At 35.8% G+C, this 16,623-nt stretch overlaps 1 protein-coding gene across 8 annotated transcripts in view; it reads left to right on the top strand.

Moving 5' to 3' along the window:
* METTL25 (methyltransferase like 25) overlaps positions 1-16,623 on the top strand; it is a 143,082-nt gene that overhangs the window by 30,796 nt on the left and 95,663 nt on the right. For all 8 annotated transcript variants that reach the window (XR_006381376.1, XR_006381374.1, XR_006381373.1 and 5 more), the window contains exons 4-5: positions 1,718-2,314; positions 4,736-4,883. Coding sequence is in view for 3 of the 8 variants with exons in the window: in XM_044228319.1 (XP_044084254.1) it covers positions 1,718-2,314; positions 4,736-4,883 (745 nt within the window). In the remaining 5 variants the exon portion in view is untranslated. The remainder of the gene's footprint in view (positions 1-1,717; positions 2,315-4,735; positions 4,884-16,623) is intronic.

Here is a 16,623-nt window from a genome sequence, read left to right as displayed (position 1 = left end):
ATTCAAATATTTTGCCAGTTCTTAAGTTTACTTTTTTTTTCTTAAGATTTTATTTATTTATCAGATCACAAGTACGCAGAGAGGCAGACAGAGAGAGAGGGTGAAGCAGGCTCCCTGCCAAGCAGAGAGCCTGATGCCTGCTTATCCTAGGATGCTGGGATCATGACCTGAGCAGAAGGCAGAGGCTTTAACCCACTGAGCCACCCAGGCGCCCCACTTATCTTATTTTTGAATTGTAAGAATTTTTTATATGTTCTGCATACAAACCATTGGTCAGATATATGTTTTACAAATGTTTCTTTTTTTATTTTTATTTATTTATTTTTTTTAAGATTTATTTGACAGATTGAGAGAGAGCACAAGCAGGGGAAGTGGCAGGCAGAGAGAGAGGGAGAAAGAAGCAGGCTCTCTGATGAGCAAGGAGTCAAACATGGGACTCGATCCCAGGACTCTGAGATCATGACTTGAGTCCAAGGCAGACACTTAACAACTGAGCCACCAATGTGGCCTGATATTTCTTTTTTAAAACTATTTTTAATAGCAAAATTTTTAATTTTAATTAAGACCATTTTTTTCAATTAGTTCTTTTGTAGCAAATACTTTTTGTGTCCTACATAAGAAATCTTTGCCCGTTCAGTGTCACAAAGATGTTCTCATGCTTTCTTCCAGAATTTAATAGTTTTTACTATGATATTAAGATTGTGATACACTTTTAACTAAGTTTTGTTTTTGCTGTGTGACAGGCAAAGTTCACTTTTTTCCTGGACAGACATCCATTATACTAGCATCATTTGGTAAAAAGATTATCTTCTCTATTGGATTACTTTAGCCATTTTGTCAAAAATCAGTTAATTATATAGGTTTGGGTCTATTTCCATATGCTGTTCTTTTCTGTTGATTTACTTATCTGTTTTTATACCAGCACTATGCTGTTTTTGTTAGTGCAGTTTTATATTAATTCCTAAATCAGGGTGAATCTTCTAACCTTATTCTTTTTCAAAATTGTTTTGGTTATTCTGGGTACTCTGCCTTTTCATATAAACTATAATATCTACTTGTCAATTTTTTAAAGAAACCCTGCTGGGATTTTGATTAGGATTGTTTTGAATCTGTAAGTCATTTTGGGCATCTTCATTTTGAGTCTGCCATTTCATGAGCATGGTGTATCTTTATTTAGATCTTTCAATTTTTTCTCTGCTTTTATAGTTTTCGGTGAATAGGCCTTGAAGAACCTTCATTGAATTGATTCTTAGATATTCTATTTTCTTGCTATTTTAATTCACTTGGTTTTAAATTTTATTTTCTCATTGTTATTTGCTACTGTATTATATGTGTTCTGGTGGTTCATTATTAATTTCTAACAATCCTGTATCCTGACACATTGCTAAATTCACTTGCTAATTCTGTTAATTTTGTGTATTTCTTTAGATTTTTTGCAGATGCAAATCATATTGTCTATGAAGAAAGACAGATTTTTCCCCCATATTTATATCTTCTACATCTTTTCCTTGACTTACTATACTGTCTAGAATATCTTTTAAAATGTCTAATAAAAATGATGAAAATGGTTTTTAGTAGGAATCAAAAAATTAAAAAACATAACAGGTTGTATAAATTATACGACCATTTCTTTACTTGCTTTTAAAAAAGATACTGAGAAAAGATTCTGTTCTCATCTGACTAAAATACTTACTTCATTCTGTTTTTCTTACTTTAGGTAATTGACCTGGGTTCTGGAAAAGGCTACCTAAGCTCTTTTTTGTCCTTGAAGTATGGCTTAAAAGTTTATGGAATTGATTCATCAAATACCAATACTCATGGAGCTGAGGAGAGAAACAGGAAATTGAAGAAACATTGGAAAGTCTACCATACTCGGTCAAAATTAGATGCCAATGGACTGGCATTAAAAATGACAAAAGAAAGGAAAGTGCAAGATGAAATTAAGTATAAAGTAGATATTGAAGGAATATGTAACAGCAGTTCTGCGAATCAAGAAAAGATGTCTACCTCAGATTTTTTGCCAGATTTTTCAAATTCAGTGATTCCTAACATTAGAACACAAATGGAAAACCTACATGTATATTCACATCAAGAAGAAAACTTGTGTTTTGAAAATGCCTTTTCTCTTACAGACCTTTTGCCTGCTAATGCCATAGAACCTGCTTTATTCCAGACACCTAAGACAAAAATGTCTGAAACAAATAAAGAGAGAAGAAAACATATATCAAAGTCAAGTGAATTAAATATATATTCACCTTTAACATCTGTTATCACTGCTGATTCACAACTACAGGATATTATTAAAGATCTGGAGGTGATTTCACTTTTGATTTCCTTAATTTGTAGAAATGCTCTAAGACATAGAATTAACTTTTAATAGTAGTTTCCTTAACTTAATCTTATTAGTCTAAAGAACCAAGAAATATGATCAGAGGCTGTATGCAAACTATTATAAGAATCTAATATAAGATTAGCTGGAAAAATGTTTCTTGGGACACGTGGGTGGCTCAGTTGGTTAAGCAGCTGCCTTCGGCTCAGGTCATGATCCCAGCGTCCTGGGATCGAGTCCCACATCAGGCTCCTTGCTTGGCAGGGAGCCTGCTTCTCCCTCTGCCTTTGCCTGCCATTCTGTCTGCCTGTGCTTGCTCTCTCTCCCTCTCTCTCTCTAATAAATAAATAAAAATCTTTAAAAAAAAAGTTTCTTTTTCTTTCTTTTTTTTTTTTTTTAAGATTTTATTATTTATTTATTTGACAGACAGAGATCACAAGTAGGCAGAGAGGCAGGCAGATAGAAAGAGAAGCAGGCCCCCCGGCAAGCCGAGAGCCCGATGTGGGGTTCGATCCCAGGACCTTGGTGGGATCATGACCTGAGCTGAAGGCAAGAGTCTTTAACTCTCTGAGCCACCCAGGTGCCCCTGGAAAAATGTTTCTTGAATCCTATAGTGAATTAGCACTTTAATAACCCAGATTAACCAATACTTTCCCTCCCCTCCCCATAAGGCCCATATACAATACTTAAATATTTTATTATCAGGACAAAATAATGATTGCCTATTTTTGACTGACACCTGATAGTAATGTTAATTAATATTATATGATGAATATATTGAAGAATGATATTAAATATTCCTGTATTATCTTTCAGGAAAGCTTAGCTAAAATTTTTTTTTAAGATTTTATTTATTTATTTGATAGAGATTACAAGGAGGCAGAGAGGCATGCAGAGAGAGAGAGAGGAAGGGGAGCAGGCTTCCCGCTGAGCAGAGAGCCCAATGCGGGGCTCAATCCCAGGACCCTGGGATCATGACCTGAGCCGAAGGCAGAGGCTTTAACCCACTGAGCCACCCAAGTGCCTCTAGCTTAGCTAAATTTAAAGAGAAATTTATACCTCTGTTGTTCTACCCCTAATTAGCAATAGACACTTCCTCTCTAAATTCCTTTCTACTTACAATGTTGCAACGTCTAAGTAAAACCTACTCAAACTATCTAGTCATCTGGAAAACAGAAGAGTTGCACAGCACTCCAAAAACTTTGAAGGCTGTGGCGGTTGAAGCAACTGAATGTTCTGTCAGGTTAAAGCTACTTATAGGTACAATTTTTTTGTTCAGAAAATTTAGACTTAAGACCTTGCTTAAGGTCTGAATACATGGGCTAAAAAACATTTTTAGTAGAATAACTTAAGTAAAGTAATTGTATTTGTTCTGAAGATAGAATAAAAATATACTTTATTCACAACTTAATATGTCTATTATTTTGAATTTATAATAACATGACGATAAGAATAGAAAACACTTACTGAATTTTATTGTGTGCTAGAGATTGTACTAATTTATGAGTATTAGCTTACTTAAGTTTTACAACAACCCATTGAGATAGGTACTATTATTATCCTCATTTTATAGATGAGCAAGTTAAGACACGGAAGAGTTAAAACAAACTTGGTATATTGATTAAGATCTGTAAGTGTACGTGTGTGCCCATTCTGTACATGTGTACATTTTAAAAATTTTTACTGAATTTAGTATTGCCATATTTGATAAAATGAATAAACTATACTTTTATTGTTGGAGTAGAAATGCCACCTTAGAACCATTTATCCTTTTTTTTTTTTTTAAGATTTTATTTATTTATTTGACAGAGATCAGAAGTAGGCAGGGGGCAGGCAGAGAGAGGGAGCAGGCTCCCAGCTGAGCAGAGAGCCCGATGCAGGGCTTGATTCCAGGACCCTGGGATCATGACCTGAGCCGAAGGCAGAAGCTTTAACCCACTGAACCACACCCAGGCACCCCAGCAGTGTTTATTCTTTATGACTAAGTTTTGGCAGGCAGTTTGTAAAGAACTAAATAAAAATATTGACTTGAAGCTATAAATCTGTCTCAGATCACAAGTTTGTTCTCGTAAGACATGCTTTGTTTGATTGTCCAATCTTTAATTGGACTAGTTGTTAAACAAGTATTAGTTGTAAAAGAGATCAGAAAATTCAAATGGTCAAGTAACCAAAAACATTAGAATATCAACCCAAAAGTATGTTAGTTGTGATAAAAAAAAAATCAGTCATTTTACCTATAAAGGAAGTGATTCTTCATTTAAAATAAACATATACTACTTTCTAGGTAGAATTTGATCATTTTTTAAAGCTCCATATATTCTAATGAACATTTAAAAACTTCACCTGGATGTTTTTCTAGTCTTCCTTTTAATTGCCAAAATGTATTTTTTCTTCTCATTTTTAAAGGATTGTTTGATGGTAGGTCTGCATACTTGTGGTGATCTTGCTCCAAACACTCTTCGAATATTTACTGCCAAATCTGAAATCAAGGGAGTTTGCAGTGTGGGCTGTTGCTACCACCTCTTATCTGAAGAGTTTGAAAACCCACATAAAGGTACAAAGTTTTCCATATCTCTTAATTATACTTATTTGATCATAACAGCTATTTTCTATCTCTCCTTTTTTTATTGTTGACAGTAACATTTTGAATTAACATTTGAGAGAATACTGGATCTAATATTCTTGTGATTTTAGTGTTACATCGAATGAAATTTGATATGCTATCACGTTATGTTTTATTGTATTTTCTTTGTTCATAAAGAAACAGAAAGAAACACTAGCATTAATGAATGCTAAAAACTGCAAATATTTAAAGATTTTATGTGGTACGTTTTAGACAACTTCTGTTTAAAAATACTTGTATGATATACATTTACTTAAATAGTAAAGCTAAGTTATTTTGAGATGAATATATAGTTGCAAAGTTTGCTTTCATTTCTAAAGCCTCTGTTTTGTAAGCTGTATTGATATTTCTAAAAAAAAAAGAAAAGAAAAGAAAGAAAAGTTCCTTATTGTATTTTGAAGAGTCAGCATACTCTGATTTTAAAAATCTGCATGATTAGGGCACTTGGGTGGCTCAGTGGGTTAAGCGTCTGCCTTCTGCTCAGGTCATGATCTTAGGCTCCTCGGATTGAGCTCTGCATTGGGCTCTCTGCTCAGTGGGGAACTTGTTTCCCCTCCCCCTCTGGCTGTCTCTCTGCCTACTTGTGATCTCTATTTCAAATAAATAAAATCTTGAAAAAAAATCTGCATAACTACACAGTTACATCAAAATGGTATTCAGACTACTCCCTGGACTGAGAAGGTGCCTGAGGAATAAAGTACAGAGTACTTTGGTAGGACTTGAAATATCTCATAGCCCTTCATCCAGAGCAACACCTGAAACTCCTCTGTCTGATCCATTTTATATGTTCTATCTGACCATGAGATAGGCTTTCGAAACCACTGGTTCAGATTAGATGGTTATTTAGTCTATTAACATTAGCAGTTCTCTTTTCTGTTAGTATACTGAAATCTTTATCAACATCCACCATCCCTTGCTAAGAATTTTTACATCAGGAAGATGTGTGCATATGGATGGTATTGTATGCTCTTCTCAGTTTTAAAAGCCAGGTGAATATGAAATTTTAATTATTTTTCAATTAGCCATGTCCAAGAAACAAAAATTATGATTGTATCATTCTACTGAAATTTGACTGGATGAAACAGAGATTATTCTTAAAACTGACAAAGATTTTTTTGTGAAATAAAAGTTAATTGAGTTTGAATTCTTTTATGTGTCTTAAAAAGTATCTTTTAGGGAAAGATTCACAAAAGTAAAGTTGTGAAGATACAGAAATACACAAGTGAGAGAAAGCAAATTGGCAAAAAGTTAACCACAGTTCAATTTACATGGAGAATATTTATATCTTTTTTATAACTTTTCTCTGAGTGCAGAAATTTTCAACGTGAACATTTGGGGAAAAAAGTGAACCTTAAATAGAAAAAAGTATAGCAAAGTATATACACAAATATTTACATTATTGTACAGTCTTATTTCCTATCTTTCCTAAAAGAAATGAAGAATGACCTTCAAAACAATCACAGTTGTACAGCTCTTAAAATATTAAATGAATAGTGTTTTCCTGTATCAGCAGTAGCGTAAGATTTTATGTAGGGGAGGTTTGGTTCTTAGTTCAACAGCTTCCTGTTCTGTAGGTACAATTAAATATTTTTATTGTTTTTTTTTTTTTTTAAATAATTGGCTCATTTGGGATAGGTATAGATGCCTGGTGTATTCTAAAGTTCATAAGTATTGTTCTATAGTATAAGACCTTTCATTTCAGCTCTCTTCTTCCTTCTTTCATTTTTTCATCATCATTCCCCCAAAGATGCCTTCCCCTTCCAAAGGACCTCCTCCTCTTCAGGCAGTACCCTTTTAGGACTGCTATCTCTGGTCCTTCTGGGCCTTTGCAGCCATTGTTCTGTATCATCACGTCTCAGACGTAGCCTCAATATTTCCCACCATGGATGAGATCCTCTTTTTTGGCTTTGTACTTTGCTCTCTGTCACACCCATTTTTCCCCACCTGATTCTCCCTCTAGACTGATCTCTCAGCTGGTTCTGCTAGTTTAGGATGTTTATTTACTAACATATTTAAATCAAAATTTGTAGTATAATTACAGCTTATTAGTAATTTTATTCTCTATCTGGTTTTTGTAGAACATGTAAAGAAATTCAGATTTAACTGACTCATTATTTTATGGCAACCAGGAAGTACCATTGGTACATTTTTCATCTCATGTCTAGTTCTTTAACTCTATTCCTAAAGAGCTTGGTAAAAGCTGCTTGCTAGAGTAGAAAAAAATTAAGAGAGTGGTTAGTTACTTCTTTGCCAATCAATATTACATCAGCCTTTAGGTATTTTTTTTAAAGATTTATTTATTTATTTTAGAGAGAGTATGCACACAAGTATGTGTGAGCGAAGGGAGGGGCGGAGTGGGGGGAGAGAGAATCCTCAAGCAGACTTTCTGCTGAGTGTTGACCCCAACACTGGCTCAATCCCAGGACTCCAAGATCATGACCTGAGGTGAAGTTGAGAGTTGGCTGCCCAACTGACTGAGCTGCCCAGGTGCCCCAGTACCTTTTCTAAGATAGCATTGCATTAAACTGTTGACAAGTATTTATTGACTATGTATTTGAATTAAAATGAACAATGTATTTGCAAAGGTCATGTTCAGTGGAGAGGCCTTTGAAGAATCTGGAAGGGGAGGGAAGATAGGTGAATCTACAACTTCAGTCACTCCCACTTCTTTCCTGCCATGGGAAAATCTGATATATATATATATGGGTCTTTAGAGTGTAGAAACTGGTTTTTATTCACTTTTGTATCTTCAAAACTAAGCACATTCCCTCAAACATGATACATGGAGATCAATATTTGTATAATGTATGTAATAGATAATCAAGGACAAGTGACAAGCAGTAGAAAAAAAGTTCACTATCACTGTATTGACAGCTACAGATCATACTGGTAGGAGAAAATATAATTGAATAAACATTTCTTGACTAGCTACTATTTTCAAGGCATGGAACTTGACACTGTAGACTAATAGAGAGAGATTGGGAGGGCCTCATAAAAAGTCAGTACTTTGGGAAAGAAGTAAAAAAAACTCAAATAGATGCCAAGCAGAGTTCAGTTCAGTTCAGCATTCATTGAATGCCAGCTATGTTCCATACTGTGCTAAGCAGTGATGATATTAAAATGTATGAGATATCATCTTCACCCTCAAGAGATAAAAAAAAAAGCTCTTAATTCTAGGAACCAGATAGTCCCTGTTAGTAACTTAACTTGTAAGAAATCATTTAGAATAGAAAATTCAAATAATATAGGAAGATATTGAAAATAAAGTCTCCCAACCCATATTTTTGGTTTCTTATGTAATTTTCTAGAAAAGAAAATGGATACACATATGTATATGCTTCATATTCTTATATTTTAGGGAACCAAAAGATAAACAGTTCATTTCCTTACTTTTTACACTTAATATATTGTGATCTTTCCATATCAGCTCATACAATGTTGCCTTATTCTTTTTAGTGGTTCCAAGGTATTTCATATGCTATTTTTTATTTACTCAATCCTAAATAGTTATATTTTCTGAAAACAATGGTACTTTTCTTCCAGCAGACCATAATTTAGTGAACAGATGGTCATTTCACTGTAGAGTTTGGAGAACACAAAATATGGAAAGAGTGTTTCCCTCTATTTCCTAATCCTCCAACATTAGTTTCAAAAGAATGTAATAAGTGCTATAAGACAAAATATTATACCTGTGTTATTTTACAGCAGAGTAACATGTAGCTTTGTCTGTGATGGGGGTACGTGGGCATTGAGGTTATGTTCCCAGTGTGGCAACATCCACTATGACTTTAAAGATCAGTAGGAGGGGCACTTGGGTGGCTCAGTGGGTTGAGGCCTCTGCCTCTGGCTCAGGTCATGATCCCAGGGTCCTGGGATCGGGCCGTGTTGTCAGGCTCTCTGCTTCGCAGGAAGCCTGCTTCCTCCTCTCTCTCTGCCTGCCTTTCTGCCTACTTGTGATCTCTGCCTGTCAAATAAATAAATAAAATCTTAAAAAAAAAAAAACAATCAGTAGGAGATAATCAGGCAACATGGGAAGGGTAACGCAGATAGGAAACAAAGGCTTGGGGTGATAAGTGTTCAAAATCACATTTCCTTCTCTTTGCTTTCTGTAGTCACTGTTTCTCTCTGTCTTTTCTCCCATCCTATTTTTTCTTGTCTTCCTCAGAAGCAGTGATAATGATAATTCTAATGGTCATTTCAGTGCATAGAAAGGGGTAGCTTTCAGAGTGAATGACACCTCCATTTTCTGATTTCAGTTTACCCATAAGTGATTTCCTCAGAATCTCTCTTTGGTTCTCTTGGTTTATTTATTTAGTACCTAGTTATTCATAAAATAACCTTTGGATCTTCTGGGAAAATTAGTTAAACCAAATAACTACAGATTTTCACACTCTGGAAATGAGTGTCTCTCAGTTAACAGATCTCAAGCATTGGTCTTGGATCCTTCTCTATTGAGTGGAAGTTGCCATTGTTCACTGAGTGAATACAACATTTTTAGCTGGATGATTTACATAAGAAAGAGTGTTGGGAAGGGTTGTAACAACAGTGACTGGCAGCTACAGATGCATGTGCCCTCTTTATAGGCAGAACTAATTCAGGGAAAGGCTTTCCTATCAAAAATATCTTAACTGAAAAAAAAAAAAATCTTAACTGAGAATCATTGAGATTATCAGGTAAACAATACTAGGCTTAACTGCCAAAAGCTGATATTAATATCTTAATGCTGCTTGCTTTCCTTATGCATGCCTGAAACAAACAGAAGGTTGGGAGTTTTGCTTGTCAGGAAACTGAAGAATAAGCAGAAAGCAACAGGACTGAGTATTACGATGAAGTAGACAGAGATGTATACAACACGAGTACCTTCAAATAATTTGTAGGTCAAGAAAAGAGGTGGGAAGCCAAAAGGTAGGAGAAGAATACAGAAAAATAAGTGATAGGAATAACAAAAGCAATCTTTATTTGCAGTTTTGCCTACTTTTGAACTACCACATTTTCTCATCTCAAAAGCCAGATGGCAAAGGTAACTTTTACCCTTCTCTCTTTCCCATGCCCTTATCTCCTTTTTCTTGCCTTTTCTTAGCCATAGTAAAAGGAAGATGATATGAACCATCCCCTGCAATTATAACAGTGTTTCTCAATTCTGGCTGCCCAGCTAGATCAAATATGAGACTTTCAGTATATATATATGCCAGGAACCTGCTTCTGGCCTTCCGAACTACAGTCTCCAGAAATAGCACTATATTTAGTGCTATATATATATAGCATTACCTATAGAGCTTCTTGAAAATATTTAAGAAGCTCTCTCTATATATAGCATTACCAAAAAGCTTCTTAAAAATATTTAAGAAGCTATAGGTAATTCTAATGAACAGCATGTTTGAAAACAAGATATTTATTACAGTTCCATAAAGAGACATATAGAACTTTAAAAGATGATTTGTATAAATATATTCAACATAATTAATAGTCATTTCAGCCTCTCTCACACACAGAGACTCTACTCACATGCCAGTTTGTAGATCCAGACCAAAGGCTGAAACCAAAAGGGCCCAGGAAGGTGTATCAAAGTCCAGAATGTGGAGTGCTAGAGTAATTAGCCCAAAAAAAGTCCATAAGGTATGGAGCTCAGGATAAAACCTGGGGAAACCAAACATAGAGGGCAGGACTCCATGTCATAAAAGCATAATAAACTTAAGGGCTAGAAACTAGAAAAAATCAAGGGGGGAAGCTAGGACAAGCAAAAAAAAGTCCAAGATAATTATGCATACTACTAGAATTTTGATAACTTAACTTTGTTGAAGAGCAGGGGGTGCATGTGTTTGAGGTGTGTGTGTGTGTGTGTGTGTGTGTGTGTGTATGTTAAGGCAGACAACAGCAGTTTTTATGGACTATATAGTAGTAACTATGTAGATAGATAGAATATGGATATAGTCTCATTTTGTATATACAGTATATACTAAATAGTTCTCCTATTCCTTACTAAAATAGAAATCCATCACCATGCAGTTTGATCATTATATTTAAATTACAGGGCAAGGGATGTGCATGCACAAAATTAGCTTATTTCCTGTCATACATCTAGCACTTGGGTTCCATGGAATTATATCTCTGAATGGTCAAGTGTGTCATGTGTCTCTCCCTTCATATCTTATACACCTGCCCCTCACCCTCACTTTGTTTGCACAGCTGTTTTTAAGTTTGAATTGGGGCATGGTAGCCCTTTGGGATGTAAATTTGAGTTATTAATAGTCCAACATAGTATAGTAGAAAAGTCTGGTATGTACACTGCAACTTTTTATGATGATATGTACTATGTAAACAATATGTGTTTTACATGATATGTTTACCCAGCATGCTGTGGTAGACCATAGAGGTGGTCTGCCATGAATGTCAATTTTCAAAAATACCTCAAAGCTCTCTGAGTCATTATGAATACTGAAGTTATACCATATGTTTTAAAAACTGCTTTTAAATATTTATACATTATGAGCCAGTGGTTCCTATGAGAACAAGAAATACCAGAAACAGTTTTATTGCAGTGCTTTATAGAACATATATATTTTCCCAAGCTTGAATTGTTGCAGCATTTTGTTTTAATATTGATTATTATTGTCATAATTAATTTGAAATACTTATAGTACTTCTTTTCCTTGAAATTGGAGAGACAAATTCTTTTGGTTGTTTTTCCTGTAAAGGTAGAAAAGTTACCTATCTAGATCCACATATCATTTCTTCCTTGCTAATTGAACATTTTTGTTAAGGCATCTGCGCTTAGGAAGATTATGCCCTTCTATATATAGCCTCAGAAATAGATGACTTTCTTTTTTGCTTTTTAAAGTAATCTCAACAACCAACGTGGGGCTCGAACTCACAACCCTGAGATCAAGAGTCACATGCTTTTCCAACTGAGCCAGACAGGTTCCCCAGAAATAGATGACTTTCAATCTCAATTAATTATGGTAATTTCATTTATTTAGGAATGGATATGAGACACAATTCTTACCAATGAAGCATGAGAAGCATATCTCTAAGGGGGTTTCCTAGGAAATTTTGTGGGTTTTTTTTTGTTTTGTTTTGTTTGTTTGCTTGTTTTTCTTAAAACTGATTTCAAGATGGGAAATCACTTTTTTTTTTTTTTTTTTTGGCCTCTGGACTTGATCATCTATATATGTTTGTTCGGCCTAACAGAATTATCTCTGTACCTGCCTGTTATGTTTACTGTCAGGTGTTAGTGTGCCAAGACCAGTCTGAGGGGAAAAAGGTAATTTTACTTTTCTTCTAAATTTATATGATCATTGCAGAGGCTTAGGAGTATGGGAGGCGTAGAGAAACATCTAGGACCCTGGAGAGTCACGTCAGGCGGTTTTATAGAACCCTCTTCCCTGGCCTCAGGAGGAAGTCAGTACTAGGAGCACCTCTTATTGGGGACACAGATTTGTGCTTGGTTTTTCCCCACCCCATCCCCAGTCCAATGCCAGGCAGTCTTCTAGAATTGTTAATATACTTCAGATACTGCAGATCTGTAGATAACATGAATGGTATAACCTTTGAAAGCCTGAAGTAAACCTTCATGTTTACCCCCAGCCTTAATGTGTTACGGAGTATTAAGGTGATTCTCCCATCGATCCCTCCATTTACCTTTGCTTTGTTTTTGTTTTGTTTCGTTTTTAACCAGAGGAGGGCTGTAGATATCTTTTAGTGGCATCTTTCAGTCTGGTTCTGACATTTCTGTATCCAATGGAAATATTTTAAGGGCACATGATAGCTCTCATATTGTAGATTGTTTCTTTATTTTTGTCACCAGTAGGAGTTTTAAGGGAGCTAGATACTTCTATAGTCATCTTTATTGTCTTTGAGGATTAAATCTTGATATAATTGCTTTAAATTTAGAGGTACTTCACTGGGGAAGACATCTGGAAGTTGAAAAAAAAAGATACTGAGCACGTCATTTGAAAATGTAACATACTGTTTAAAAATAAGCTTAGCTTGTATTTAGAGATCTTCAGATATCCAGTATTTGGTATTAAAAACTCCCAAGGCAATATTAGCTGGTTAATATCAGCATTAAACCATGCATTGTATCATACAGAAACATATAACTAATTTCTTAGTCAAGGTAATAGTGAATTATTCCCGTCATTGCAACAGTACATAGAATTGCTGCCTTTTTAGTAAAGACAGTATTTTCTGACACATTTTATTAAATATTTTATTAAATAAATCTTTTGCCTACTATGGCCTTTTAATACTGGGAGTTTGAGGGATGTTGAGGAACAAAGCTGGTTTCTCTTTTCAAAACAGCATGTATTTGATTTCCATTTCTAGCAGTGTGGGAGATGTGATTTTTCTGAGGAACCCTCCTACTACAGTTCAGCGAGATCCCAGCTAAATTAGAACATGTATTTTTAAGCATTGCTGAGTCCACAAAAATTAGGGGAAACCTCTATGATTCAAGAAAAATCAAAACCTAAAAGTTAAAAGGAGAGACAAAGAAAAGGAGTTGAAACCAGAGCACAGAACTGGAGCCATAAAGTAGCAGTATTGTCCTGAGGCAAATGCTTCTCACAGTAGGATCTGGAGACTAATATTGGGCCTCCTGCATGGTCAGGGAGCTAAACCTGAAAAGTCCATACTAAGCTATGACCTTGAATGAGACAAAACAGTTTTCAGTCAGATATATATACAGAAACAAAATAAAATTCCCATGAGGGAATATTTCCCAAACTCAGGCCCTTGGAATTTCTATAGATTAAAACCTACCAAATATAAGCTCAAAACTTAACTTTAGAACAAACTAAATCACAAAATATGTCTGGCTGGACATAACCTGAATGCTCCTTGCCCCTCTTCAACTGAAAGTACTGAATATAGATAGTTCAATTTTGTTTCTTAAAAGCATTGAAATACTGGAAAGATAGAAAGTATTTATCAGGTCAACATGTAGGAATCCACAAAGATGATGGCAGCACTGAAGCCTCTAAGGTTGTTTCCACACCGTAAACTAGAGTTTTGCTGTCATAGTTCGTTGGGGGGTGGGGGTGGCAGGCTGCAAATGATTCACCTATACTTAGGCACATACAGAAGGAGTCTCATAGACACACTCTCACAAGCCGAGACCACAAAGGTGAGGACTAAAGTCAGGGCAGCAGTAGTAGTAATAGAGACAATTAGGATAATTTAAGAAATGTTTAACATTATTTAGAGTGGGATATAAGGAAGCAGGAATTGTCAAGGACTATTACAAAGTGTCTGTTTTCAGCCATAATTTCAGAAATTGTTACAAAGTGTCTGTTTTCAGTGCAGGTGATGGCACAGCTTACATGATAGGAAACACTAAGGACAGACCAAGTTTCAGGGCAAAGTTTTGAACATGTTTAATATTTGAGATTGTTTTATGTAGGAGTGATCCTATTTTGGGAAAGTTTTATAAATGTATCTAAATACATGGAAATGGAGCTATTGTGGTAATCATAGGATTTTTTTTTTCTTATTTTCTGGAAAATCTGTAAAGTAGTAGCAGACAGTGTTTCATATGGTTCAAGAATGTAGAGGCCAAGGTCTCTACAGTTTTACTGGCCTTTCAGTTGTGGCTTATTACATAATAGTTGCTACTGCTCCAACCATTACAGTTCAAGTGAAAAGAAATACAAAGATGAGGGAGTTTTTCCCATCTGAGACACTGTCCTTTATAGAACTTCCTTTCCTTCTAGACTACTTCAGAAGACTAGGAAATGTAATCTTCTAGATGGGTACATTGTACTTCCAAATGAAACCAAGATTCTGTGAGTGAGAAAGGATAAACTGGGTATTAGGTGGGCAGTTAGCATTCTCTACCACTTACCGGTATGTGTATGTGTGCACACACAGAAGCCCAGCTGTAGTATTAATGCACAAATAAGGCACAGGAAAGAGGAGAGTATAAAGGAGACTGGGGAATGTCACAGTATTTATGTGAAACAGAATGTAATAATATCCATTGTCCTCTTCTTCTGTTTAATAATTATAACTCCTCTTAGTTCTGAGCGCCTTTGTGATACCCTGTCTAGTTGGGGTTAATCTAAGGTCTTGTTCTGAGTGCTTCTCTCCTTTGTGTGAAACATGTATTTTGAGAGTATAGCTGTATTTATGTACTATAAATGTATACAAGCTGACAGTAGTAACAACAACAAACAGTAATATATGTGATTTATGAATTAATTGTGAAGATATATGATTTATAAGTGATTTCTTAGAAGTGAGAAAAAAGAATATAAGGGTTCAAAGAACCATTTCAGCTAAAATGGAAAGATTACTTCCTGTTAAAAGATCAGGAAAAACTTTATGAAGGTAGTAACTTTTGAATTGAGCTTTATAGTGTAAGATTTAGATAGGCAAAAATGCGAGGAGCATTCCAAGCTTAGGAAGGAGGTGGGTTGAGTTAAAGCGCAGTAGGTCAGTTACTGGAAATGGATGAATTCTCTAGCTAGGTGGTAACCTGATTCATATGAAGTATTGAAATGTTGAAGAATATTAAAAGGGACTCATCTAGAAAGTCCATTTTGGTAATAAACTTTTGAGCAGAACAATTATGTGACCAAGAGCAAATGTTAAGACCTGTGATTCTCAACCATGAGATTCGCTGGGTCCCTAACAGTGGGGAAAGGAAAATCAACCAGAAATTTTGGGACTAAGGCTAGGGGAACTAACCCAGTAGAAGTATTCACCCCAAATCAGGTAGCCAGTTCCTCACTGGTATTCAAAAGGCAAACTCCAAGGCGCCTGGCTGGCTCAGTCAGTTACGCGGCTGCCTTTGGTCGGGTCATGATCTTGGGTCAGGTCCTGGGATCGAGCTCCACATGGGGCTCCCTGCTCAAAGGGGAGCCTACTTCTCCCTCTCCCTTTGCCCCTTCCCCCGTTCTTGGCTCTCTCTCATGCATACACACACTCTCTCTCTTTCTCAAATAAATAAATAAAATCTTTGGGGTGCCTGGATGGCTCAGTCATTAAGCGTCTGCCTTTGGCTCAGATCATGATCCCAGTGTCCTGGGATCAAGCCCCACACTGGGCTCCCTGCTCCGCAGGAGGCCTGCTTCTCCCTCTCCTACTATCCCTGCCTGTGTTCCTGCTCTCACTATCAAATATATATATATATATAAATATATATATATATATATATATTTAATAAGTCAAGGAGTTAGAATTTCAGCTCAGCCAGTCTAGCTGTAAAGTCACACTCTTAAAACATCAGTCAGAAATTGGAACAGAGAAATAGGATTTGGCCTTCTGGGAAGATTCTATTAAATTTTAAAACATCAGGGCTAAAACCAAACGTGCTAGCATTGGAGTAATTTCTGGTTCTTATTTGAGGATGAGAATCTAAAACAACCTGAGGCAAAAGCTTATTTAGATCCTGTGTGAATTAAATGGGGCAAATAAGGGAAACTCAGGGGATACACAAATGGTAGTTCTTCCTAGATACAGAGGAGAGTCCAAGCATAGAACTGAAGACTTACTTTGGTCCTCACCTCTTTTTAAGAATATCAGTCCTTAAATATGGATAAGTTTTGTTAGTTTGAGTTTGAGAACTAGGGAAGGACATTGACTTTGTTGGAGATCGAGACAGTTTGGAGATTGGTGAATCTATCATTCATACAGGGTTAGGACAGTTTCCTAATCTCTGCTTCTCTCTCTC

The sequence above is a fragment of the Neovison vison genome, chromosome 12 (assembly GCF_020171115.1).
Source record: "Neovison vison isolate M4711 chromosome 12, ASM_NN_V1, whole genome shotgun sequence".
Taxonomy (NCBI): domain Eukaryota; kingdom Metazoa; phylum Chordata; class Mammalia; order Carnivora; family Mustelidae; genus Neogale; species Neogale vison.
Note: the sequence above shows the minus strand (reverse complement) of the source record. Positions and strands in the feature narration are given on the sequence as shown.